General features: G+C 40.8%; 3 protein-coding genes across 7 annotated transcripts; all 3 read left to right on the top strand.

Annotated features, from left to right (window-relative positions):
• Positions 1-748: 748 nt before the first annotated feature.
• Positions 749-9,036, top strand: LOC308074082 (uncharacterized protein; the record flags this gene model as incomplete). Its single annotated transcript, XM_080413416.1, has 6 exons — positions 749-913; positions 1,416-1,610; positions 6,117-6,197; positions 6,864-7,037; positions 8,001-8,195; positions 9,018-9,036. The coding sequence occupies exons 1-6, from the start codon at positions 879-881 to the stop codon at positions 9,034-9,036; spliced, it is 699 nt and encodes a 232-aa protein (XP_080269542.1). The 5' UTR covers positions 749-878.
• LOC308074215 (uncharacterized protein) lies at positions 7,044-14,167 on the top strand. Of its 5 annotated transcripts, none has more exons than XR_013932073.1 (7): positions 7,044-7,155; positions 8,001-8,195; positions 9,018-9,216; positions 9,382-9,461; positions 9,650-9,737; positions 11,368-11,450; positions 12,869-14,167. XR_013932073.1 is itself a non-coding variant. In XM_080413566.1 (6 exons), exons 3-6 carry the CDS (start codon positions 9,066-9,068, stop codon positions 12,997-12,999), a joined length of 462 nt encoding a protein of 153 aa, XP_080269692.1. In that variant the 5' UTR covers positions 7,044-7,155; positions 8,001-8,195; positions 9,018-9,065; the 3' UTR covers positions 13,000-14,167. The 5 variants fall into 5 exon arrangements, 3 of the variants coding, with proteins under 3 accessions (XP_080269692.1, XP_080269691.1, XP_080269693.1); XR_013932074.1 differs by having other exon boundaries at positions 9,650-9,749; XM_080413566.1 differs by lacking the exon at positions 11,368-11,450 and having other exon boundaries at positions 9,650-9,749.
• A 3,821-nt stretch (positions 14,168-17,988) lies between these two features.
• Positions 17,989-22,895, top strand: LOC308074081 (uncharacterized protein; the record flags this gene model as incomplete). The annotated part of the gene is made up of 5 exons (XM_080413415.1): positions 17,989-18,068; positions 18,257-18,356; positions 19,087-19,143; positions 21,904-21,984; positions 22,593-22,895. The coding sequence occupies exons 2-5, from the start codon at positions 18,342-18,344 to the stop codon at positions 22,893-22,895; spliced, it is 456 nt and encodes a 151-aa protein (XP_080269541.1). The 5' UTR covers positions 17,989-18,068; positions 18,257-18,341.
• Between the last annotated feature and the right edge of the window lie 4,657 nt (positions 22,896-27,552).

Below are 27,552 nucleotides of genomic sequence, written 5' to 3'. Positions count from 1 at the left end.
CCACAGTGTCAAACCAAACTTCACGCGCGTGTGTGTGTGTGTGTGTGTGTGTGTGTGTGTGTGTGTGTGTGTGTGTGTGTGTGAAGGAGATAGCCACTAAGATGCAGGAACTGGCTTTAAGTGAAGGAGCTCTTCCTAGACATCTACACACTTCCATGTTCACCATCAGTGCAGACCAGAGGCTGCTCACCTCTGTCTGAGAGGTCTCTATCTCTCTCTCTCTCTTATGCACGCACGCACGTACACACGCACATTACATTCATACCTCATTAACCCATTCCATCTGGGAACGCACTCTGTGTCATTTAATTTTTTTAGCTATAACCATTATTTTATACTTTGGGCTATTCAAAAAGAACAGATCATAGCACTCGGTGCCGTGCTATGAGCTTCCAGGGCATGGTTATAAACAAGAAGTTGAAGGGTATACATGTTGGTCTGATCGTGCATGTTCAAATCATGTAAACATTATCTCGGACCTGTTGGGCCGTTCTTTATTATTTATTTTTACATTTTGGAAAGAATAAAAAAATCCAATTTAACATGAATGTGCCCACAATGTTTAGGTTCCCTCTGGACCTGTATCCATCCAGAGCAGCAGCAGAAGCAGCCTGTACCCCCCAGGCCAGTTTCTCTACAGAAACTACAGCAAGATTCAGATGGAGGAGCAGGAGGCGTTTGCAGACGGTTTGGCCAAAAATCTGGACGACCTCCACCTCCACCTGCTCTACACCAGCCTACAGCTACGCAACCAGCTCTCCACTGGTTCCCTTCCCATCATCATCATCATCACCCGTATAATGTCTGTTCACAGTGCTGAGGATGCTGCTGCTATTGACCTGTTGAAGATGTTTCCTGGTCTGTTTTAAAGTGTCTACATGTTTGCTAAAGACCAAAGCTGGAACACACATAGGTATGTCTTAGTGTTTAACATTAAACACACTGAGGTACATGTCTTACTGTTTAACATTAAACACACTGAGGTACATGTCTTAGCGTTTAACATTAAACACACTGAGGTACATGTCTTAGTGTTTAACATTAAACACACTGAGGTACATGTCTTAGTGTTTAACATTAAACACACTGAGGTACATGTCTTAGTGTTTAACATTAAACACACTGAGGTACATGTCTTAGTGTTTAACATTAAACACACTGAGGTACATGTCTTAGTGTTTAACATTAAACACACTGAGGTACATGTCTTAGTGTTTAACATTAAACACACAGAGGTACATGTCTTAGTGTTTAACATTAAACACACAGAGGTACATGTCTTAGTGTTTAACATTAAACACACAGAGGTATGTCTTACACACTGAGGTACATGTCTTACTGTTTAACATTGCTTTATTCCATCATTATGTCTGAGATTACCATGGTTTTACCCAATTGTGTCAAAATTCTTTCAGGACTCACACATCCGAGGACGTCTCCGATCTCTGGATGTCTGGGATATCCAGAGGAGAAGGAGGAGGAGCGATGAAGACTCCTTTGACGGTCTACGTGAACGACCTCCTGGGCCCCTACTGGCCCTATGACGTCACTCGTTCTGTTCGTCCCATGCCACCAGAGACCAAGACAGTGGAGGAAAGTGGCTCCACTAGGTAGGCAACCCAGCCTGGCGGAGATCTGCACTCCCAGTTGCACTATTATTATTATTATTGTTATTATTATTATTATTATTGTTTCTTTTGTCCTGCCTCTCACATGTTGGCTCCCTGGCCAGCGGCCCATGTCACCGATGCCTAAATCTGCCCCTGGGCCTGTACTAGAACTAGAACACCATGTAACTATATCAACTGTAATATAAAACAGTGTGAGAGAATGAATGACACTAAGCTGAAAAGGTACAAAGCACTACAATGTATCTTGTTGCCTCAGAATGGATGTTGTTCTGCTGCTCAAAGTGCATCACAACATCACTGTGTCCTTGATGATCAGCCATCAGACTATACTAATAACATTCACATCACAACATCACTGTGTCCTTGATGATCAGCCATCAGACTATACTAATAACATTCACATCACAACATCACTGTGTCCTTGATGATCAGCCATCAGACTATACTAATAACATTCGCATCACAACATCACTGTGTCCTTGATGATTAGCCATCAGACTATACTAATAACATTCACATCACAACATCACTGTGTCCTTGATGATTAGCCATCAGACTATACTAATAACATTCACATCACAACATCACTGTGTCCTTGATGATCAGCCATCAGACTATACTAATAACATTCACATCACAACTAAAATACTTTTAAAAGAACAAGGATACCTGCCTTCACCCTGCCTCTTCCCAGTGTTAAGTTCATACTGGTCACATATCATAAAAAAAGAGAATTATAATGGAATAACAAATAGGACAATTAAATGACTGTCCTAACTAATCTTCATCATCATCCATCAGGACAGGAAGCCAAGGCTGAAGGTGAAGGAACGGCCCTGAGAGGAAGGAATGACCCAGACAGTTTGGCCCTCGACAAATAAGGTCTTGGATCTCAGCGGGAGTGGACAGCCGAAGCTCATCCAGGCTCCTGCTGCCATGCAGCCCCGATCTGCATCCACCGCAGTATCACAGAGGGCGGGGCCTTCTTACATTCTGAAGTGTAAGAAGTTATTTTTCACTGTGATCAAGCTGGTGTCTAATTCAAAAGAGCTGGTCAAGAACCTGCTTGAGGCCAAGATTGAGGCAGAGGAATTCACCAGCAGGATGTACATTTACAATGTACTTGTTTAAAGTAAATGTAAAGTCTTCTTTTCTCTCTCTGTAGTCTTGAAGCCAGAGCAGAAGCATCAGTCTCTGATGTTCACCTCAGATGAATCACAGTTCCAGCCCTTCCTACTTCCTTCTGTACGTATTCAAACTACATGTAATAACAAATCTAATATTATAGCAAAGAAATGTCCTAGTGATGTGAGGGAAGGACTTATGAATAATTAATGAGCCAAATGTCACACAAGAAAGACAGGCACCGTGCCGAGTTGCTCCTGAGCGGGGGAATAGAATTTGAATCTGTATGTTTTATTGTCACATCACAGGTTTACAGGTTTACAGGTTTACAGCAGTGAGTCAGCAGGCGCAGCAGCAGATGATCAAGTCCATGCACCAGGAGTTCCCCTTCCCGCCCAGCTATGGTACCAGTACAGGTACCAGTAAAAAAAAGTACCACCTTCCCCCAGACCCTTCTCCTCCCCTCACTCCCCCAGCCTGCCCCCCCCCATCTTAAGTTAATAGGCCTAATCAGGGTTTAGTTGTAGTTCACCATCCTACACTGTCTGTGTGGATATATTATGTCTCCAGACAAACAGTGTCACATGATTTTTCATAATCTCACTCATATCCTTTATATGGTCTGAGTCACATAGCACATCCTACACCTAACCTCTAGATCATAACACTAAAGTCAGTCAACTTATATTTGTAATCATCCATATTCTGGATACAGACTGTGGACGTTTGAATGCTGATTGTGAATGTAGCTCATGTCTCACTAACACTAGTACATGAATTAGAAGAATCAGACAATTGTCAAACAATGGAACAATATCCCTTAAAAACACTAACAATCTACCTTAAGTTATATGAAAAGCCATGTAAACTTTAAAGTCAAATGCAAGTTAAAGCAAAAACCAAGTAACTATAGCAAAATGTACAAACTTTAAAAAACATTATATTCAAAGATTTGCGCACATTTACACAATTTCCCCAAAAATATAGCAGATCTACAAGCTCGTAGCTCTGTAGATCTGCTGTTTTTGAATATCCCAAAGTATAAAATAATGGTGAATCGAAGCCAGATTGACCTTTAGAAATTGGAGTTGATTTGAGCTGACGGTTGATATATGAGTATTTATGGTTCTTTCTCTCTCTCTCAGCATCCCTCCATGGCCATAGTGAAAGGAGCAGGTCTAGTCATGAAGGCCATCATTGAGGTAAGTGGCTGGCACACAGAGGTAGAAAGTAACTAAGTAAATGTACTCAAGTACTGTACTTAAGTACATTTTTGAGACAAGAGACAATATTAGAGACAAATATTGTACTTTTACTCCACTACAATTATTTGAAAACTTCAGTTACTAGTTACTTTGCAGATTTGATTATTATCACAAAACACACATTAACCTCTACAGCCCTATGTACATTTCGGCCATTTGAAAATAGACGATCTACAAGCTCACAATGCATCGCAATGCATTGTGAGCTTATCCACAAGTTTCCTAGGGCGTTGCGGGCATCACTTACTGACGATGTGATACCTGATCAAATCGACAGGAAGTGATGCCCACCATGCCCTAGGAAACTTGAGGATACATTTTATACATTTGAAAACTTGTCAAACGGGACATTCTGCATAAAGAGTACTTTCTACTTTTGGCACTTTGAGTTCATTTTGATACCAAATCACAGACTTTTACTCAAATAAAAAATGTGAGTACTTTTTCCACCACTGCTGGTACATCCACCAACCACAGTGTCAAACCAAACTTCACGCGTGTGTGTGTGTGTGTGTGTGTGTGTGTGTGTGTGTGTGTGTGTGTGTGTGTGTGTGTGTGTGTGTGTGTGTGTGTGTGTGTGTGTGTGTGTGTGTGTGAAGGAGATAGCCACTAAGATGCAGGAACTGGCTTTAAGTGAAGGAGCTCTTCCTAGACATCTACACACTTCCATGTTCACCATCAGTGCAGACCAGAGGCTGCTCACCTCTGTCTGAGAGGTCTCTATCTCTCTCTCTCTCTTATGCACGCACGCACGTACACACGCACATTACATTCATACCTCATTAACCCATTCCATCTGGGAACGCACTCTGTGTCATTTATTTTTTTTAGCTATAACCATTATTTTATACTTTGGGCTATTCAAAAAGAACAGATCATAGCACTCGGTGCCGTGCTATGAGCTTGTAGATCTGCTATTTATTTGAACATTTTGAATATAAAAAAAAGAAAAACTTATGTTGCAACAATGTCTCAAACTTTTTTCATGTCAAGGACCACCCAAAATGATATGTATTTGTCCGTGGACCCCGTCATCTTAAAATACTTTGTTCCAAGAACCCCCCAGAAGCAAAGATTTTAGTTAAAAATGTATTCAAAGATGTGCACACATTTCCATATGATAACCTACTCTGGCCATGCCAGGCTATGATAAAGTGGGGCGTTAATTTACGAAAAAAAAAACAAAAAAAGGTAAAATATGGAGATAAGAGGTATCTGCCCCGACAGCGACTCTCGAACATGAAAACGTGCGATGCATTTTGAGCTTGTAGATCTGTAATTTTTGCTATTTTTGAATTGGAATCCTGAAAACTAACATTTTTATTTAATTTCAAATGCATTTAGTTATACTTATATTAACTTTATGAACTTAAATACAAATACATTGGACATAAAAAAGACAACAGAATGTTAATACTAGTCATTAAGCTACTATAATATAGACTGAAGTAATTAATCATGTTTGCATGTTAGGAATCATAACAGCTGAAATCAATAATATATCACTATTCTGATACTAGCCTGTGGGCCACATTAAGTGAAGGTAGGGGCCGCATGTGGCCCCCGGGCCACCAGTTGTCCATGTATGCAGTAGAGCAACCCTCGCCCATAGGGATGCACATTTTTTTGGGGGTCTGCGGGGGTCGGCGGACCCAAAGGAGGGGGGGGGAGTCACACATTTCGCCTCCTCAAAATGTAATTCCTGGAAACGCCACTACTTAACCTTTCTTTTTTCTTCTCTTTTTTTCCTTTTTTCTTTATTTTATTATTATTTTTTTTTCTTTCTTTTTACTTTTTTTTCCTCTTTGCTTTTCTTTTTTTTTTTCCTCTTTTTTTCCTCTTCTCTTTTTTTTCCCTTTCTTTTCTTCTTTCTTTTTTTTTCTTTTTTTCCAACAACCAGGGGTTCTCTGGGAGCTCTCTCTGTGTGCGTCCCTGGGACCTGCGTCTCTGGGAGCTCTCTCTGTGTGCGTCTCTGGGAGCTGCGTCAGTTTGAATCAGTTTGAATCGTGACATGTCTTCATTAAACAGATAATACTTAACTAACTAATTAACTAATTAACTCATCTTCATCATTGTCTTCCTCTGTGCCCACAAGAGAGGACAGGAAGCTGGAGGTGAAGAAACGCCACAGAGAAGAAGAAAGAGACCAGAGAGACAGAAACAGACTGACCCCACGGTAAGGGTAGGGCCCTACTACTGGCCCCTAGTGTAGAGCCCAGAGAGAGAGAGAGAGAGGATGCCAATTGATTCCTCCACACACACATTAGTGTGTTGTCACTGCTGTCGTATCCTACTGACTCACCTGCCAGTGAGGAGCCTCCACCGGGAGGATGTAGAGCCATCGTTCTACTCCTCCCGCCCAACACTCCCCGCTGACAGGTGCCGCTACTCTTCACTAGATTTGAACTTATTGTTTTGTTTCACTTGTGTTTTTAACTTGAATGTAAAGCACTTTGAACTGCATTTGTCTGAAAGGTGCTCTATAAATGAAGATTATTATTATTATAATATTATAAATGGTGGGCCAAATAATAGGGTACCTATAATACATGCTTTAAAATTACATTTAAGGCCTAATATTTCTACAATTGCTACAAAGCCCATGGATAGCCAGGGCATGGTTATAAACAAGAAGTTGAAGGGTATACATGTTGGTCTGATCGTGCATGTTCAAATCATGTAAACATTATCTCGGACCTGTTGGGCCGTTCTTTATTATTTATTTTTACATTTTGGAAAGAATAAAAAAATCCAATTTAACATGAATGTGCCCACAATGTTTAGGTTCCCTCTGGACCTGTATCCATCCAGAGCAGCAGCAGAAGCAGCCTGTACCCCCCAGGCCAGTTTCTCTACAGAAACTACAGCAAGATTCAGATGGAGGAGCAGGAGGCGTTTGCAGACGGTTTGGCCAAAAATCTGGACGACCTCCACCTCCACCTGCTCTACACCAGCCTACAGCTACGCAACCAGCTCTCCACTGGTTCCCTTCCCATCATCATCATCATCATCACCCGTATAATGTCTGTTCACAGTGCTGAGGATGCTGCTGCTATTGACCTGTTGAAGATGTTTCCTGGTCTGTTTTAAAGTGTCTACATGTTTGCTAAAGACCAAAGCTGGAACACACATAGGTATGTCTTAGTGTTTAACATTAAACACACTGAGGTACATGTCTTACTGTTTAACATTAAACACACTGAGGTATGTCTTAGTGTTTAACATTAAACACACTGAGGTACATGTCTTAGTGTTTAACATTAAACACACTGAGGTACATGTCTTAGTGTTTAACATTAAACACACTGAGGTACATGTCTTAGTGTTTAACATTAAACACACTGAGTGTCTTAGTGTTTAACATTAAACACACTGAGGTACATGTCTTAGTGTTTAACATTAAACACACAGAGGTATGTCTTAGTGTTTAACATTAAACACACTGAGGTATGTCTTAGTGTTTAACATTAAACACACTGAGGTACATGTCTTAGTGTTTAACATTAAACACACTGAGGTACATGTCTTAGTGTTTAACATTAAACACACTGAGGTACATGTCTTAGTGTTTAACATTAAACACACTGAGGTACATGTCTTAGTGTTTAACATTAAACACACTGAGGTATGTCTTAGTGTTTAACATTAAACACACTGAGGTACATGTCTTAGTGTTTAACATTAAACACACTGAGGTACATGTCTTAGTGTTTAACATTAAACACACAGAGGTATGTCTTAGTGTTTAACATTAAACACACTGAGGTATGTCTTAGTGTTTAACATTAAACACACTGAGGTACATGTCTTAGTGTTTAACATTAAACACACTGAGGTACATGTCTTAGTGTTTAACATTAAACACACAGAGGTATGTCTTACACACTGAGGTACATGTCTTACTGTTTAACATTGCTTTATTCCATCATTATGTCTGAGATTACCATGGTTTTACCCAATTGTGTCAAAATTCTTTCAGGACTCACACATCCGAGGACGTCTCCGATCTCTGGATGTCTGGGATATCCAGAGGAGAAGGAGGAGGAGCGATGAAGACTCCTTTGGCGGTCTACGTGAACGACCTCCTGGGCCCCTACTGGCCCTATGACGTCACTCGTTCTGTTCGTCCCATGCCACCAGAGACCAAGACAGTGGAGGAAAGTGGCTCCACTAGGTAGGCAACCCAGCCTGGCGGAGATCTGCACTCCCAGTTGCACTATTATTATTATTATTGTTATTATTATTATTATTATTGTTTCTTTTGTCCTGCCTCTCACATGTTGGCTCCCTGGCCAGCGGCCCATGTCACCGATGCCTAAATCTGCCCCTGGGCCTGTACTAGAACTAGAACACCATGTAACTATATCAACTGTAATATAAAACAGTGTGAGAGAATGAATGACACTAAGCTGAAAAGGTACAAAGCACTACAATGTATCTTGTTGCCTCAGAATGGATGTTGTTCTGCTGCTCAAAGTGCATCACAACATCACTGTGTCCTTGATGATCAGCCATCAGACTATACTAATAACATTTACATCACAACATCACTGTGTCCTTGATGATCAGCCATCAGACTATACTAATAACATTCACATCACAACATCACTGTGTCCTTGATGATTAGCCATCAGACTATACTAATAACATTCACATCACAACATCACTGTGTCCTTGATGATTAGCCATCAGACTATACTAATAACATTCACATCACAACATCACTGTGTCCTTGATGATCAGCCATCAGACTATACTAATAACATTCACATCACAACATCACTGTGTCCTTGATGATCAGCCATCAGACTATACTAATAACATTCACATCACAACTAAAATACTTTTAAAAGAACAAGGATACCTGCCTTCACCCTGCCTCTTCCCAGTGTTAAGTTCATACTGGTCACATATCATAAAAAAAGAGAATTATAATGGAATAACAAATAGGACAATTAAATGACTGTCCTAACTAATCTTCATCATCATCCATCAGGACAGGAAGCCAAGGCTGAAGGTGAAGGAACGGCCCTGAGAGGAAGGAATGACCCAGACAGTTTGGCCCTCGACAAATAAGGTCTTGGATCTCAGCGGGAGTGGACAGCCGAAGCTCATCCAGGCTCCTGCTGCCATGCAGCCCCGATCTGCATCCACCGCAGTATCACAGAGGGCGGGGCCTTCTTACATTCTGAAGTGTAAGAAGTTATTTTTCACTGTGATCAAGCTGGTGTCTAATTCAAAAGAGCTGGTCAAGAACCTGCTTGAGGCCAAGATTGAGGCAGAGGAATTCACCAGCAGGATGTACATTTACAATGTACTTGTTTAAAGTAAATGTAAAGTCTTCTTTTCGCTCTCTGTAGTCTTGAAGCCAGAGCAGAAGCATCAGTCTCTGATGTTCACCTCAGATGAATCACAGTTCCAGCCCTTCCTACTTCCTTCTGTACGTATTCAAACTACATGTAATAACAAATCTAATATTATAGCAAAGAAATGTCCTAGTGATGTGAGGGAAGGACTTATGAATAATTAATGAGCCAAATGTCAAACAAGAAAGACAGGCACCGTGCCGAGTTGCTCCTGAGCGGGGGAATAGAATTTTAATCTGTATGTTTTATTGTCACATCACAGGTTTACAGGTTTCCAGCAGTGAGTCAGCAGGCGCAGCAGCAGATGATCAAGTCCATGCACCAGGAGTTCCCCTTCCCGCCCAGCTATGGTACCAGTACAGGTACCAGTACAGGCCTCGCCACCACCTTCCCCCAGACCCTTCTCCTCCCCTCACTCCCCCAGCCTGCCCCCCCCATCTTAAGTTAATAGGCCTAATCAGGGTTTAGTTGTAGTTCACCATCCTACACTGTCTGTGTGGATATATTATGTCTCCAGACAAACAGTGTCACATGATTTTTCATAGTCTCACTCATATCCTTTATATGGTCTGAGTCACATAGCACATCCTACACCTAACCTCTAGATCATAACACTAAAGTCAGTCAACTTATATTTGTAATCATCCATATTCTGGATGCAGACTGTGGACGTTTGAATGCTGATTGTGAATGTAGCTCATGTCTCACTAACACTAGTACATGAATTAGAAGAATCAGACAATTGTCAAACAATGGAACAATATCCCTTAAAAACACTAACAATCTACCTTAAGTTATATGAAAAGCCATGTAAACTTTAAAGTCAAATGTAAGTTAAAGCAAAAACCAAGTAACTATAGCAAAATGTACAAACTGTAACATTCAGTTACATTCATGTCATCAGATGTATTTCCTTTGGTGATTGGTCCTATAGTTTACTGAATAACTACACTGTCTCTCTGTATTCTATGATCCTATAGTTTACTGAGACACTACACTGTCTCTCTGTATTCTATGATCCTATAGTTTACTGAGACACTACACTGTCTCTCTGTATTCTATGATCCGATAGTTTACTGAGACACTACACTGTCTCTGTATTCTATGATCCTATAGTTTACTGAGACACTACACTGTCTCTCTACATTCTATGATACTATTGTTTACTGACACACTACACCCTCTCTCTGTATTCTATGATCCTATAGTTTACTGAGACACTACACTGTCTCTCTATATTCTATGATACTATTGTTTACTGACACACTACACCCTCTCTCTGTATTCTATGATCCTATAGTTTACTGAGACACTACACTGTCTCTGTATTCTATGATCCTATAGTTTACTGAGACACTACACTGTCTCTGTATTCTATGATACTATAGTTTACTGAGACACTACGCTGTCTCTCTGTATTCTATGATCCTATAGTTTATTGAGACACTACTCTCTCTGTATTCTATGATCCTATAGTTTACTGAGACACTACACTGTCTCTCTGTATTCTATGATCCTATAGTTTACTGAGACACTACACTGTCTCTGTATTCTATGATCCTATAGTTTACTGAGACACTACACTGTCTCTGTATTCTATGATCCTATAGTTTACTGAGACACTACACTGTCTCTCTGTATTCTATGATCCTATAGTTTACTGAGACACTACACTGTCTCTCTGTATTCTATGATCCTATAGTTTACTGAGACACTACACTGTCTCTGTATTCTATGATCCTATAGTTTACTGAGACACTACACTGTCTCTCTGTATTCTATGATCCTATAGTTTACTGACACACTATACTGTCTGTAATGCCTAATGATTTGTGGGGTAACATGTGTACACTCTCAGAGTTATAGACCCGTAAGGGTCCAATTGGTTCCATTTGTACACTGTCAGAGTTACAGACCTGAACATGAATGATTATGACGTGTGAACATGGTCAACCGACACACTCCCCTCTCTGTCCACAGGACCTGCAGGCTCAGATGGATGAGGAGGTCCGTATGCATGAAGACTACAGGGAGGAGCAGGCGGCGAGGTGACAGGCGGCGAGGTGACACTCTGGATTCCTAATAAAAAGCAACAAACTTCCACGGAAAGACGCACTCGACTCAAAGGGCTTGAGGTTGTCTTGAGGTTGAAATGGTTGCAAATGCTTGACAATACTGTCAATACTTGACACTATACTGTCTCTCTACATTCTATGATCCTATAGTTTACTGAGACACTACACTGTCTCTCTGTATTCTATGATCCTATAGTTTACTGAGACACTACACTGTCTCTCTGTATTCTATGATCCTATAGTTTACTGAGGACACTGTCTCTCTGTATTCTTTGATCCTATAGTTTACTGAGACACTACACTGTCTCTCTGTATTCTTTTACACTGTCTCTCTGTATTCTTTGATCCTATAGTTTACTGAGAAACTATACTGTCTCTCTGTATTCTATGATCCTATAGTTTACTGACACACTAAACTGTCTCTCTGTATTCTATGATCCTATAGTTTACTGAGACACTACACTCTCTCTGTATTCTATGATCCTATAGTTTACTGAGACACTACACTGTCTCTGTATTCTATGATCCTATAGTTTACTGAGACACTACACTGTCTCTCTGTATTCTATGATCCTATAGTTTACTGAGACACTACACTGTCTCTCTGTATTCTATGATCCTATAGTTTACTGACACACTACACAGTCTCTCTGTATTCTATGATCCTATAGTTTACTGAGACACTACACTCTCTCTGTATTCTATGATCCTATAGTTTACTGAGACACTACACTGTCTCTCTGTATTCTATGATCCTATAGTTTACTGAGACACTACACTGTCTCTGTATTCTATGATCATATAGTTTACTGAGACACTACACTCTCTCTGTATTCTATGATCCTATAGTTTACTGAGACACTACACTGTCTCTCTGTATTCTATGATCCTATAGTTTACTGAGACACTACACTGTCTCTCTGTATTCTATGATCCTATAGTTTACTGACACACTACACAGTCTCTCTGTATTCTATGATCCTATAGTTTACTAGCCTGAGGCTACGAGCTCAATCCATGGTCTTGAAGGGCGGACCCAAACACAGCCGGCCGGATTTGTGCGTGGCTTCCTATTGCTTCACCAATCTATGTCCCCGCCTCCCCTCCCCTCCCCCCCTCGGCCTGTGCACGGAGCACGCTGACGTCACCAAATTTAGAGCGACGCCCCTCTGCACTCTGATTGGTTAGGAGATAACAAGGTCCAAGACCATCGTTCCTGCATGGCTCCCCCAGGCTTTTTTTCTTTTGTAACAAAAAAAAAAGCCTGGGTTTCCGAGGCTAATAGTTTACTGACACACTACACTGTCTCTGTATTCTATGATCCTATAGTTTACTGACCCACTACACTGTCTCTCTGTATTCTATGATCCTATAGTTTACTGACACACTACACTGTCTCTCAGCAGCAGAAGCAGCCTGTACCCCCCAGGCCAGTTTCTCTACAGAAACTACAGCAAGATTCAGATGGAGGAGCAGGAGGCGTTTGCAGACGGTTTGGCCAAAGCTCTGGACGACCTCCACCAGCAGAACCATCTGAACCTACCATCCAGATCCATCTCCTCCTGTCACCGCCGTCCTACCGGATCTGCCACCGCTCTACACCAGCCTAAACAGCTACGCAACCAGCTCTCCACTGGTTCCCTTCCCACCTCCCCATCATCATCACCCGACAACGAACATTGATGAGCCTCAAACGGTCCCTGACGTCCAGATCAGTGGAGGACAAGATACACCATGATATTTATAGTGATATGATATAATGTTTATTTATAGTGACATGATATAATAATACACCATGATATTTATAGTGATATGATATAATGTTTATTTATAGTGACATGATATAATGATACACCATGATATTTATAGTATAGATTCACAATAAATCTCAGTTAGAGAATACCAGCATCACGGAACAGTCCTTTTAAGGCACTTTTATTTATATATTTTAAGCATGGTAGTATGCTGCAGAACAGATAGCAACGTATGCGTTTCGGCGTTAAGCCTTCATCAGCGTTGTGTGTGTGGGCAAGAACTGTCCTATTTATAGTGTCCGGGTAAGACTGTACATGGACAGGGGAAGTTGTTGGTCTCTACATGGACAGGGGAAGTTGTTGGTCTCTACATGGACAGAGGAAGTTGTTGGTCTCTACATGGACAGGGGAAGTTGTTGGTCTCTACATGGACAGGGGAAGTTGTTGGTCTGTACATGGACAGGGGAAGTTGTTGGTCTGTACATGGACAGGGGAAGTTGTTGGTCTGTACATGGACAGGGGAAGTTGTCTTACCCGGACACTATAAATAGGACACTTCCGTTGCCCACACACACACAACGCTGATGAAGGCTTAACGCCGAAACGCGTACGTTGCTGTCTGCTTTGCAGCATACTACCATGCTTAAAATAAATAAATAAAAGTGCCTTAAAGGCGGTTGCCTAAAAGGAGGTTCCGTGATGCTGGTATTCTCTTACTGAGATTTATTGTAAAGTTACTTTTCCCATTAAGTACACACTTAAAGGGTCTGTTCAAAAATTAAAGGAGATTTGCACCCCCTTCCTTGACTGTTACGATAGTTTGCGGGTGCCGCTTGATGAGGAGACCTAAGTGGATGGGGCACTAGGCGAGACAGCAGGGTTCCCACCCACCCTCAAAACAAACATGGGCAAATTCTCCTTCTACAGCACTGCCACCCAGGTTTGGAATACTTTAACCCCATCCCTCAAAAAGTGCAGAACGCAGGGTTCTTTTAGAACAGCCCTGATTGGGCTGCAGCCCTAATTCACCTTTCAGTAGGCAAAGAAAGGAGGTAGTACTATTTTCCCATTAGACAGACGACCCCCCCCCCCCCCGTTCTTGTTGTTTTATTTTCTTTTTTCACCCTTTTTTATTTTTTGATGTACATGTTATCTTTTACCTGTTTTTTTTTTGTAACGATATTTTAACTGTGGTGCCACTATGTCTATGAATTGAATACAAAGGCCCTCATTGGAAACAACACCGCAATGACTTATGAACGGACCTTTTAGACAAAGTATTTTAAATGTAACTTCACAGAGAAGAAGAAAGAGACCAGAGAGACAGAAACAGACTGACCCCACGGTAAGGGTAGGGCCCTACTACTGGCCCCTAGTGTAGAGCCCAGAGAGAGAGAGAGAGAGAGGATGCCAATTGATTCCTCCACACACACATTAGTGTGTTGTCACTGCTGTCGTATCCTACTGACTCACCTGCCAGTGAGGAGCCTCCACCGGGAGGATGTAGAGCCATCGTTCTACTCCTCCCGCCCAACACTCCCCGCTGACAGGTGCCGCTACTCTTCACTAGATTTGAACTTATTGTTTTGTTTCACTTGTGTTTTTAACTTGAATGTAAAGCACTTTGAACTGCATTTGTCTGAAAGGTGCTCTATAAATGAAGATTATTATTATTATAATATTATAAATGGTGGGCCAAATAATAGGGTACCTATAATACATGCTTTAAAATTACATTTAAGGCCTAATATTTCTACAATTGCTACAAAGCCCATGGATAGCCAGGGCATGGTTATAAACAAGAAGTTGAAGGGTATACATGTTGGTCTGATCGTGCATGTTCAAATCATGTAAACATTATCTCGGACCTGTTGGGCCGTTCTTTATTATTTGTTTTTACATTTTGGAAAGAATAAAAAAATCCAATTTAACATGAATGTGCCCACAATGTTTAGGTTCCCTCTGGACCTGTATCCATCCAGAGCAGCAGCAGAAGCAGCCTGTACCCCCCAGGCCAGTTTCTCTACAGAAACTACAGCAAGATTCAGATGGAGGAGCAGGAGGCGTTTGCAGACGGTTTGGCCAAAAATCTGGACGACCTCCACCTCCACCTGCTCTACACCAGCCTACCACGCAACCAGCTCTCCACTGGTTCCCTTCCCATCATCATCATCATCACCCGTATAATGTCTGTTCACAGTGCTGAGGATGCTGCTGCTATTGACCTGTTGAAGATGTTTCCTGGTCTGTTTTAAAGTGTCTACATGTTTGCTAAAGACCAAAGCTGGAACACACATAGGTATGTCTTAGTGTTTAACATTAAACACACTGAGGTACATGTCTTACTGTTTAACATTAAACACACTGAGGTACATGTCTTAGCGTTTAACATTAAACACACTGAGGTACATGTCTTAGTGTTTAACATTAAACACACTGAGGTACATGTCTTAGTGTTTAACATTAAACACACTGAGGTACATGTCTTAGTGTTTAACATTAAACACACTGAGGTATGTCTTAGTGTTTAACATTAAACACACTGAGGTACATGTCTTAGTGTTTAACATTAAACACACTGAGGTACATGTCTTAGTGTTTAACATTAAACACACTGAGGTACATGTCTTAGTGTTTAACATTAAACACACTGAGGTACATGTCTTAGTGTTTAACATTAAACACACTGAGGTACATGTCTTAGTGTTTAACATTAAACACACTGAGGTATGTCTTAGTGTTTAACATTAAACACACTGAGGTACATGTCTTAGTGTTTAACATTAAACACACTGAGGTACATGTCTTAGTGTTTAACATTAAACACACAGAGGTATGTCTTAGTGTTTAACATTAAACACACTGAGGTATGTCTTAGTGTTTAACATTAAACACACTGAGGTACATGTCTTAGTGTTTAACATTAAACACACTGAGGTACATGTCTTAGTGTTTAACATTAAACACACTGAGGTACATGTCTTACTGTTTAACATTGCTTTATTCCATCATTATGTCTGAGATTACCCAATTGTGTCAAAATTCTTTCAGGACTCACACATCCGAGGACGTCTCCGATCTCTGGATGTCTGGGATATCCAGAGGAGAAGGAGGAGGAGCGATGAAGACTCCTTTGACGGTCTACGTGAACGACCTCCTACTGGCCCTATGACGTCACTCGTTCTGTTCGTCCCATGCCACCAGAGACCAAGACAGTGGAGGAAAGTGGCTCCACTAGGTAGGCAACCCAGCCTGGCGGAGATCTGCACTCCCAGTTGCACTATTATTATTATTATTATTATTGTTATTATTATTATTGTTTCTTTTGTCCTGCCTCTCACATGTTGGCTCCCTGGCCAGCGGCCCATGTCACCGATGCCTAAATCTGCCCCTGGGCCTGTACTAGAACTAGAACACCATGTAACTATATCAACTGTAATATAAAACAGTGTGAGAGAATGAATGACACTAAGCTGAAAAGGTACAAAGCACTACAATGTATCTTGTTGCCTCAGAATGGATGTTGTTCTGCTGCTCAAAGTGCATCACAACATCACTGTGTCCTTGATGATCAGCCATCAGACTATACTAATAACATTTACATCACAACATCACTGTGTCCTTGATGATCAGCCATCAGACTATACTAATAACATTCACATCACAACATCACTGTGTCCTTGATGATTAGCCATCAGACTATACTAATAACATTCGCATCACAACATCACTGTGTCCTTGATGATTAGCCATCAGACTATACTAATAACATTCGCATCACAACATCACTGTGTCCTTGATGATCAGCCATCAGACTATACTAATAACATTCACATCACAACATCACTGTGTCCTTGATGATCAGCCATCAGACTATACTAATAACATTCACATCACAACATCACTGTGTCCTTGATGATTAGCCATCAGACTATACTAATAACATTCGCATCACAACATCACTGTGTCCTTGATGATTAGCCATCAGACTATACTAATAACATTCACATCACAACATCACTGTGTCCTTGATGATTAGCCATCAGACTATACTAATAACATTCACATCACAACATCACTGTGTCCTTGATGATTAGCCATCAGACTATACTAATAACATTCACATCACAACATCACTGTGTCCTTGATGATCAGCCATCAGACTATACTAATAACATTCACATCACAACATCACTGTGTCCTTGATGATCAGCCATCAGACTATACTAATAACATTCACATCACAACTAAAATACTTTTAAAAGAACAAGGATACCTGCCTTCACCCTGCCTCTTCCCAGTGTTAAGTTCATACTGGTCACATATCATAAAAAAAGAGAATTATAATGGAATAACAAATAGGACAATTAAATGACTGTCCTAACTAATCTTCATCATCATCCATCAGGACAGGAAGCCAAGGCTGAAGGTGAAGGAACGGCCCTGAGAGGAAGGAATGACCCAGACAGTTTGGCCCTCGACAAATAAGGTCTTGGATCTCAGCGGGAGTGGACAGCCGAAGCTCATCCAGGCTCCTGCTGCCATGCAGCCCCGATCTGCATCCACCGCAGTATCACAGAGGGCGGGGCCTTCTTACATTCTGAAGTGTAAGAAGTTATTTTTCACTGTGATCAAGCTGGTGTCTAATTCAAAAGAGCTGGTCAAGAACCTGCTTGAGGCCAAGATTGAGGCAGAGGAATTCACCAGCAGGATGTACATTTACAATGTACTTGTTTAAAGTAAATGTAAAGTCTTCTTTTCTCTCTCTGTAGTCTTGAAGCCAGAGCAGAAGCATCAGTCTCTGATGTTCACCTCAGATGAATCACAGTTCCAGCCCTTCCTACTTCCTTCTGTACGTATTCAAACTACATGTAATAACAAATCTAATATTATAGCAAAGAAATGTCCTAGTGATGTGAGGGAAGGACTTATGAATAATTAATGAGCCAAATGTCACACAAGAAAGACAGGCACCGTGCCGAGTTGCTCCTGAGCGGGGGAATAGAATTTGAATCTGTATGTTTTATTGTCACATCACAGGTTTACAGGTTTACAGCAGTGAGTCAGCAGGCGCAGCAGCAGATGATCAAGTCCATGCACCAGGAGTTCCCCTTCCCGCCCAGCTATGGTACCAGTACAGGTACCAGTACAGGCCTCGCCACCACCTTCCCCCAGACCCTTCTCCTCCCCTCACTCCCCCAGCCTGCCCCCCCCATCTTAAGTTAATAGGCCTAATCAGGGTTTAGTTGTAGTTCACCATCCTACACTGTCTGTGTGGATATATTATGTCTCCAGACAAACAGTGTCACATGATTTTTCATAGTCTCACTCATATCCTTTATATGGTCTGAGTCACATAGCACATCCTACACCTAACCTCTAGATCATAACACTAAAGTCAGTCAACTTATATTTGTAATCATCCATATTCTGGATGCAGACTGTGGACGTTTGAATGCTGATTGTGAATGTAGCTCATGTCTCACTAACACTAGTACATGAATTAGAAGAATCAGACAATTGTCAAACAATGGAACAATATCCCTTAAAAACACTAACAATCTACCTTAAGTTATATGAAAAGCCATGTAAACTTTAAAGTCAAATGTAAGTTAAAGCAAAAACCAAGTAACTATAGCAAAATGTACAAACTTTAAAAAACATTATATTCAAAGATTTGCGCACATTTACACAATTTCCCCAAAAATATAGCAGATCTACAAGCTCGTAGCTCTGTAGATCTGCTGTTTTTGAATATCCCAAAGTATAAAATAATGGTGAATCGAAGCCAGATTGACCTTTAGAAATTGGAGTTGATTTGAGCTGACGGTTGATATATGAGTATTTATGGTTCTTTCTCTCTCTCTCAGCATCCCTCCATGGCCATAGTGAAAGGAGCAGGTCTAGTCATGAAGGCCATCATTGAGGTAAGTGGCTGGCACACAGAGGTAGAAAGTAACTAAGTAAATGTACTCAAGTACTGTACTTAAGTACATTTTTGAGACAAGAGACAATATTAGAGACAAATATTGTACTTTTACTCCACTACAATTATTTGAAAACTTCAGTTACTAGTTACTTTGCAGATTTGATTATTATCACAAAACACACATTAACCTCTACAGCCCTATGTACATTTCGGCCATTTGAAAATAGACGATCTACAAGCTCACAATGCATCGCAATGCATTGTGAGCTTATCCACAAGTTTCCTAGGGCGTTGCGGGCATCACTTACTGACGATGTGATACCTGATCAAATCGACAGGAAGTGATGCCCACCATGCCCTAGGAAACTTGAGGATACATTTTATACATTTGAAAACTTGTCAAACGGGACATTCTGCATAAAGAGTACTTTCTACTTTTGGCACTTTGAGTTCATTTTGATACCAAATCACAGACTTTTACTCAAATAAAAAATGTGAGTACTTTTTCCACCACTGCTGGTACATCCACCAACCACAGTGTCAAACCAAACTTCACGCGTGTGTGTGTGTGTGTGTGTGTGTGTGTGTGTGTGTGTGTGTGTGTGTGTGTGTGTGTGTGTGTGTGAAGGAGATAGCCACTAAGATGCAGGAACTGGCTTTAAGTGAAGGAGCTCTTCCTAGACATCTACACACTTCCATGTTCACCATCAGTGCAGACCAGAGGCTGCTCACCTCTGTCTGAGAGGTCTCTATCTCTCTCTCTCTCTTATGCACGCACGCACGTACACACGCACATTACATTCATACCTCATTAACCCATTCCATCTGGGAACGCACTCTGTGTCATTTAATTTTTTTAGCTATAACCATTATTTTATACTTTGGGCTATTCAAAAAGAACAGATCATAGCACTCGGTGCCGTGCTATGAGCTTGTAGATCTGCTATTTATTTGAACATTTTGAATATAAAAAAAAGAAAAACTTATGTTGCAACAATGTCTCAAACTTTTTTCATGTCAAGGACCACCCAAAATGATATGTATTTGTCCGTGGACCCCGTCATCTTAACTCTATAAACGCCATTGACTCGAAAACGCGTCAATAACTACTTAATCCACCCACGCCATTGACGCGTTTGACGCGTTGGATTTGCGTTCATTGTTTAATCTCTGATCGCGCTATGCTGCTTAAAATTCAATGTTATTCTCGAGTTCCACTTACTTCACCCATATCTGCATCCGGTTTCATGTCCTGGGTTCCGTTTCCGGTTTTTGATTATTTTCCCCCGGTCATTTCGTCCAAAATAGGTAAACAAACGGTTTTTCACACGGTATGACGGACAAACGGACAGTTTCTCTTCTATAATCTATGGTCTGGGTGACGATCAGTCATCGCCGTCGTGTATCACAACGTAATTCTGACGATCAAAACAATGTGGGAGGACGTCACATCCGTTTTCATGGTTTTCCCTGTCTAATAGCTCAAGAAGGTAAACAGTGACACCAGGAGCTGATCAAGCTATCATGTGCTGCTCTCTGGTGGCGGATTTGTGCGGCGTCTTTAAAAAACAGTCTGTTCAATTATTTTCATGAAATTTTTCAAAATATAAAAATAAAAAAAACACGAAAATTGCTGGCAATGGGGGAGTACTTTATGAAAATACTCTGGCAGTCAAAGAGTTAAAATACTTTGTTCCAAGAACCCCCCAGAAGCAAAGATTTTAGTTAAAAATGTATTCAAAGATGTGCACACATTTCCATATGATAACCTACTCTGGCCATGCCAGGCTATGATAAAGTGGGGCGTTAATTTACGAAAAAAAAAACAAAAAAAGGTAAAATATGGAGATAAGAGGTATCTGCCCCGACAGCGACTCTCGAACATGAAAACGTGCGATGCATTTTGAGCTTGTAGATCTGTAATTATTGCTATTTTTGAATTGGAATCCTGAAAACTAACATTTTTATTTAATTTCAAATGCATTTAGTTATACTTATATTAACTTTATGAACTTAAATACAAATACATTGGACATAAAAAAGACAACAGAATGTTAATACTAGTCATTAAGCTACTATAATATAGACTGAAGTAATTAATCATGTTTGCATGTTAGGAATCATAACAGCTGAAATCAATAATATATCACTATTCTGATACTAGCCTGTGGGCCACATTAAGTGAAGGTAGGGGCCGCATGTGGCCCCCGGGCCACCAGTTGTCCATGTATGCAGTAGAGCAACCCTCGCCCATAGGGATGCACATTTTTTTGGGGGTCTGCGGGGGTCGGCGGACCCAAAGGAGGGGGGGGGAGTCACACATTTCGCCTCCTCAAAATGTAATTCCTGGAAACGCCACTACTTAACCTTTCTTTTTTCTTCTCTTTTTTTCCTTTTTTCTTTATTTTATTATTTTTTTTTTTCTTTCTTTTTACTTTTTTTTCCTCTTTGCTTTTCTTTTTTTTTTTCCTCTTTTTTTCCTCTTCTCTTTTTTTTCCCTTTCTTTTCTTCTTTCTTTTTTTTTCTTTTTTCCTTTTCTTTTTTTTGTTATTCCAACAACCAGGGGTTCTCTGGGAGCTCTCTCTGTGTGCGTCCCTGGGACCTGCGTCTCTGGGAGCTCTCTCTGTGTGCGTCTCTGGGAGCTGCGTCAGTTTGAATCAGTTTGAATCGTGACATGTCTTCATTAAACAGATAATACTTAACTAACTAATTAACTAATTAACTCATCTTCATCATTGTCTTCCTCTGTGCCCACAAGAGAGGACAGGAAGCTGGAGGTGAAGAAACGCCACAGAGAAGAAGAAAGAGACCAGAGAGACAGAAACAGACTGACCCCACGGTAAGGGTAGGGCCCTACTACTGGCCCCTAGTGTAGAGCCCAGAGAGAGAGAGAGAGAGGATGCCAATTGATTCCTCCACACACACATTAGTGTGTTGTCATTGCTGTCGTATCCTACTGACTCACCTGCCAGTGAGGAGCCTCCACCGGGAGGATGTAGAGCCATCGTTCTACTCCTCCCGCCCAACACTCCCCGCTGACAGGTGCCGCTACTCTTCACTAGATTTGAACTTATTGTTTTGTTTCACTTGTGTTTTTAACTTGAATGTAAAGCACTTTGAACTGCATTTGTCTGAAAGGTGCTCTATAAATGAAGATTATTATTATTATAATATTATAAATGGTGGGCCAAATAATAGGGTACCTATAATACATGCTTTAAAATTACATTTAAGGCCTAATATTTCTACAATTGCTACAAAGCCCATGGATAGCCAGGGCATGGTTATAAACAAGAAGTTGAAGGGTATACATGTTGGTCTGATCGTGCATGTTCAAATCATGTAAACATTATCTCGGACCTGTTGGGCCGTTCTTTATTATTTATTTTTACATTTTGGAAAGAATAAAAAAATCCAATTTAACATGAATGTGCCCACAATGTTTAGGTTCCCTCTGGACCTGTATCCATCCAGAGCAGCAGCAGAAGCAGCCTGTACCCCCCAGGCCAGTTTCTCTACAGAAACTACAGCAAGATTCAGATGGAGGAGCAGGAGGCGTTTGCAGACGGTTTGGCCAAAAATCTGGACGACCTCCACCTCCACCTGCTCTACACCAGCCTACAGCTACGCAACCAGCTCTCCACTGGTTCCCTTCCCATCATCATCATCATCACCCATATAATGTCTGTTCACAGTGCTGAGGATGCTGCTGCTATTGACCTGTTGAAGATGTTTCCTGGTCTGTTTTAAAGTGTCTACATGTTTGCTAAAGACCAAAGCTGGAACACACATAGGTATGTCTTAGTGTTTAACATTAAACACACTGAGGTACATGTCTTACTGTTTAACATTAAACACACTGAGGTATGTCTTAGTGTTTAACATTAAACACACTGAGGTACATGTCTTAGTGTTTAACATTAAACACACTGAGGTACATGTCTTAGTGTTTAACATTAAACACACTGAGGTACATGTCTTAGTGTTTAACATTAAACACACTGAGGTACATGTCTTAGTGTTTAACATTAAACACACTGAGGTACATGTCTTAGTGTTTAACATTAAACACACAGAGGTATGTTTAATGTACCTCTGTGTACATTAAACATACTAAGACATGTAGCCTCAGTGTGTTTAACATTAAACACACTGAGGTACATGTCTTAGTGTTTAACATTAAACACACTGAGGTACATGTCTTAGTGTTTAACATTAAACACACAGAGGTATGTCTTAGTGTTTAACATTAAACACACTGAGGTATGTCTTAGTGTTTAACATTAAACACACTGAGGTACATGTCTTAGTGTTTAACATTAAACACACTGAGGTACATGTCTTACTGTTTAACATTGCTTTATTCCATCATTATGTCTGAGATTACCATGGTTTTACCCAATTGTGTCAAAATTCTTTCAGGACTCACACATCCGAGGACGTCTCCGATCTCTGGATGTCTGGGATATCCAGAGGAGAAGGAGGAGGAGCGATGAAGACTCCTTTGACGGTCTACGTGAACGACCTCCTGGGCCCCTACTGGCCCTATGACGTCACTCGTTCTGTTCGTCCCATGCCACCAGAGACCAAGACAGTGGAGGAAAGTGGCTCCACTAGGTAGGCAACCCAGCCTGGCGGAGATCTGCACTCCCAGTTGCACTATTATTATTATTATTGTTATTATTATTATTATTATTGTTTCTTTTGTCCTGCCTCTCACATGTTGGCTCCCTGGCCAGCGGCCCATGTCACCGATGCCTAAATCTGCCCCTGGGCCTGTACTAGAACTAGAACACCATGTAACTATATCAACTGTAATATAAAACAGTGTGAGAGAATGAATGACACTAAGCTGAAAAGGTACAAAGCACTACAATGTATCTTGTTGCCTCAGAATGGATGTTGTTCTGCTGCTCAAAGTGCATCACAACATCACTGTGTCCTTGATGATCAGCCATCAGACTATACTAATAACATTTACATCACAACATCACTGTGTCCTTGATGATCAGCCATCAGACTATACTAATAACATTCACATCACAACATCACTGTGTCCTTGATGATTAGCCATCAGACTATACTAATAATATTCACATCACAACATCACTGTGTCCTTGATGATTAGCCATCAGACTATACTAATAACATTCACATCACAACATCACTGTGTCCTTGATGATCAGCCATCAGACTATACTAATAACATTCACATCACAACATCACTGTGTCCTTGATGATCAGCCATCAGACTATACTAATAACATTCACATCACAACTAAAATACTTTTAAAAGAACAAGGATACCTGCCTTCACCCTGCCTCTTCCCAGTGTTAAGTTCATACTGGTCACATATCATAAAAAAAGAGAATTATAATGGAATAACAAATAGGACAATTAAATGACTGTCCTAACTAATCTTCATCATCATCCATCAGGACAGGAAGCCAAGGCTGAAGGTGAAGGAACGGCCCTGAGAGGAAGGAATGACCCAGACAGTTTGGCCCTCGACAAATAAGGTCTTGGATCTCAGCGGGAGTGGACAGCCGAAGCTCATCCAGGCTCCTGCTGCCATGCAGCCCCGATCTGCATCCACCGCAGTATCACAGAGGGCGGGGCCTTCTTACATTCTGAAGTGTAAGAAGTTATTTTTCACTGTGATCAAGCTGGTGTCTAATTCAAAAGAGCTGGTCAAGAACCTGCTTGAGGCCAAGATTGAGGCAGAGGAATTCACCAGCAGGATGTACATTTACAATGTACTTGTTTAAAGTAAATGTAAAATCTTCTTTTCTCTCTCTGTAGTCTTGAAGCCAGAGCAGAAGCATCAGTCTCTGATGTTCACCTCAGATGAATCACAGTTCCAGCCCTTCCTACTTCCTTCTGTACGTATTCAAACTACATGTAATAACAAATCTAATATTATAGCAAAGAAATGTCCTAGTGATGTGAGGGAAGGACTTATGAATAATTAATGAGCCAAATGTCAAACAAGAAAGACAGGCACCGTGCCGAGTTGCTCCTGAGCGGGGGAATAGAATTTGAATCTGTATGTTTTATTGTCACATCACAGGTTTACAGGTTTACAGCAGTGAGTCAGCAGGCGCAGCAGCAGATGATCAAGTCCATGCACCAGGAGTTCCCCTTCCCGCCCAGCTATGGTACCAGTACAGGCCTCGCCACCACCTTCCCCCAGACCCTTCTCCTCCCCTCACTCCCCCAGCCTGCCCCCCCCCATCTTAAGTTAATAGGCCTAATCAGGGTTTAGTTGTAGTTCACCATCCTACACTGTCTGTGTGGATATATTATGTCTCCAGACAAACAGTGTCACATGATTTTTCATAGTCTCACTCATATCCTTTATATGGTCTGAGTCACATAGCACATCCTACACCTAACCTCTAGATCATAACACTAAAGTCAGTCAACTTATATTTGTAATCATCCATATTCTGGATGCAGACTGTGGACGTTTGAATGCTGATTGTGAATGTAGCTCATGTCTCACTAACACTAGTACATGAATTAGAAGAATCAGACAATTGTCAAACAATGGAACAATATCCCTTAAAAACACTAACAATCTACCTTAAGTTATATGAAAAGCCATGTAAACTTTAAAGTCAAATGTAAGTTAAAGCAAAAACCAAGTAACTATAGCAAAATGTACAAACTGTAACATTCAGTTACATTCATGTCATCAGATGTATTTCCTTTGGTGATTGGTCCTATAGTTTACTGAATAACTACACTGTCTCTCTGTATTCTATGATCCTATAGTTTACTGAGACACTACACTGTCTCTCTGTATTCTATGATCCTATAGTTTACTGAGACACTACACTGTCTCTCTGTATTCTATGATCCTATAGTTTACTGAGACACTACACTGTCTCTCTGTATTCTATGATCCTATAGTTTACTGAGACACTACACTGTCTCTGTATTCTATGATCCTATAGTTTACTGAGACACTACACTGTCTCTCTACATTCTATGATACTATTGTTTACTGACACACTACACCCTCTCTCTGTATTCTATGATCCTATAGTTTACTGAGACACTACACTGTCTCTCTACATTCTATGATACTATTGTTTACTGACACACTACACCCTCTCTCTGTATTCTATGATCCTATAGTTTACTGAGACACTACACTGTCTCTGTATTCTATGATCCTATAGTTTACTGAGACACTACGCTGTCTCTCTGTATTCTATGATCCTATAGTTTATTGAGACACTACTCTCTCTGTATTCTATGATCCTATAGTTTACTGAGACACTACACTGTCTCTCTGTATTCTATGATCCTATAGTTTACTGAGACACTACACTGTCTCTGTATTCTATGATCCTATAGTTTACTGAGACACTACACTGTCTCTCTGTATTCTATGATCCTATAGTTTACTGAGACACTACACTGTCTCTGTATTCTATGATCCTATAGTTTACTGAGACACTACACTGTCTCTCTGTATTCTATGATCCTATAGTTTACTGAGACACTACACTGTCTCTCTGTATTCTATGATCCTATAGTTTACTGAGACACTACACTGTCTCTGTATTCTATGATCCTATAGTTTACTGAGACACTACACTGTCTCTCTGTATTCTATGATCCTATAGTTTACTGAGACACTACACTGTCTCTGTATTCTATGATCCTATAGTTTACTGAGACACTACACTGTCTCTCTGTATTCTATGATCCTATAGTTTACTGAGACACTACACTGTCTCTCTGTATTCTATGATCCTATAGTTTACTGAGACACTACACTGTCTCTCTGTATTCTATGATCCTATAGTTTACTGACACACTATACTGTCTGTAATGCCTAATGATTTGTGGGGTAACATGTGTACACTCTCAGAGTTATAGACCCGTAAGGGTCCAATTGGTTCCATTTGTACACTGTCAGAGTTACAGACCTGAACATGAATGATTATGACGTGTGAACATGGTCAACCGACACACTCCCCTCTCTGTCCACAGGACCTGCAGGCTCAGATGGATGAGGAGGTCCGTATGCATGAAGACTACAGGGAGGAGCAGGCGGCGAGGTGACAGGCGGCGAGGTGACACTCTGGATTCCTAATAAAAAGCAACAAACTTCCACGGAAAGACGCACTCGACTCAAAGGGCTTGAGGTTGTCTTGAGGTTGAAATGGTTGCAAATGCTTGACAATACTGTCAATACTTGACACTATACTGTCTCTCTACATTCTATGATCCTATAGTTTACTGAGACACTACACTGTCTCTCTGTATTCTATGATCCTATAGTTTACTGAGACACTACACTGTCTCTCTGTATTCTATGATCCTATAGTTTACTGACACACTACACTGTCTCTCTGTATTCTATGATCCTATAGTTTACTGACACACTAC

Source organism: Gymnoscopelus braueri (genome assembly GCF_963280865.1).
Source record: "Gymnoscopelus braueri genome assembly, chromosome: 19".
Classification (NCBI taxonomy): domain Eukaryota; kingdom Metazoa; phylum Chordata; class Actinopteri; order Myctophiformes; family Myctophidae; genus Gymnoscopelus; species Gymnoscopelus braueri.
Note: the sequence above shows the minus strand (reverse complement) of the source record. Positions and strands in the feature narration are given on the sequence as shown.

Bases quoted from the DNA above. Each gene is read 5' to 3' on its own strand.
- LOC308074215 (XM_080413565.1), top strand. From the start codon at position 9,066: ATGACCCAGACAGTTTGGCCCTCGACAAATAAGGTCTTGGATCTCAGC. The intron at 9,217-9,381 runs GTAAGAAGTTAT...CGCTCTCTGTAG, and splicing joins GCCTTCTTACATTCTGAAGT to TCTTGAAGCCAGAGCAGAAG. The intron at 9,462-9,649 runs GTACGTATTCAA...GTCACATCACAG, and splicing joins AGCCCTTCCTACTTCCTTCT to GTTTACAGGTTTCCAGCAGT.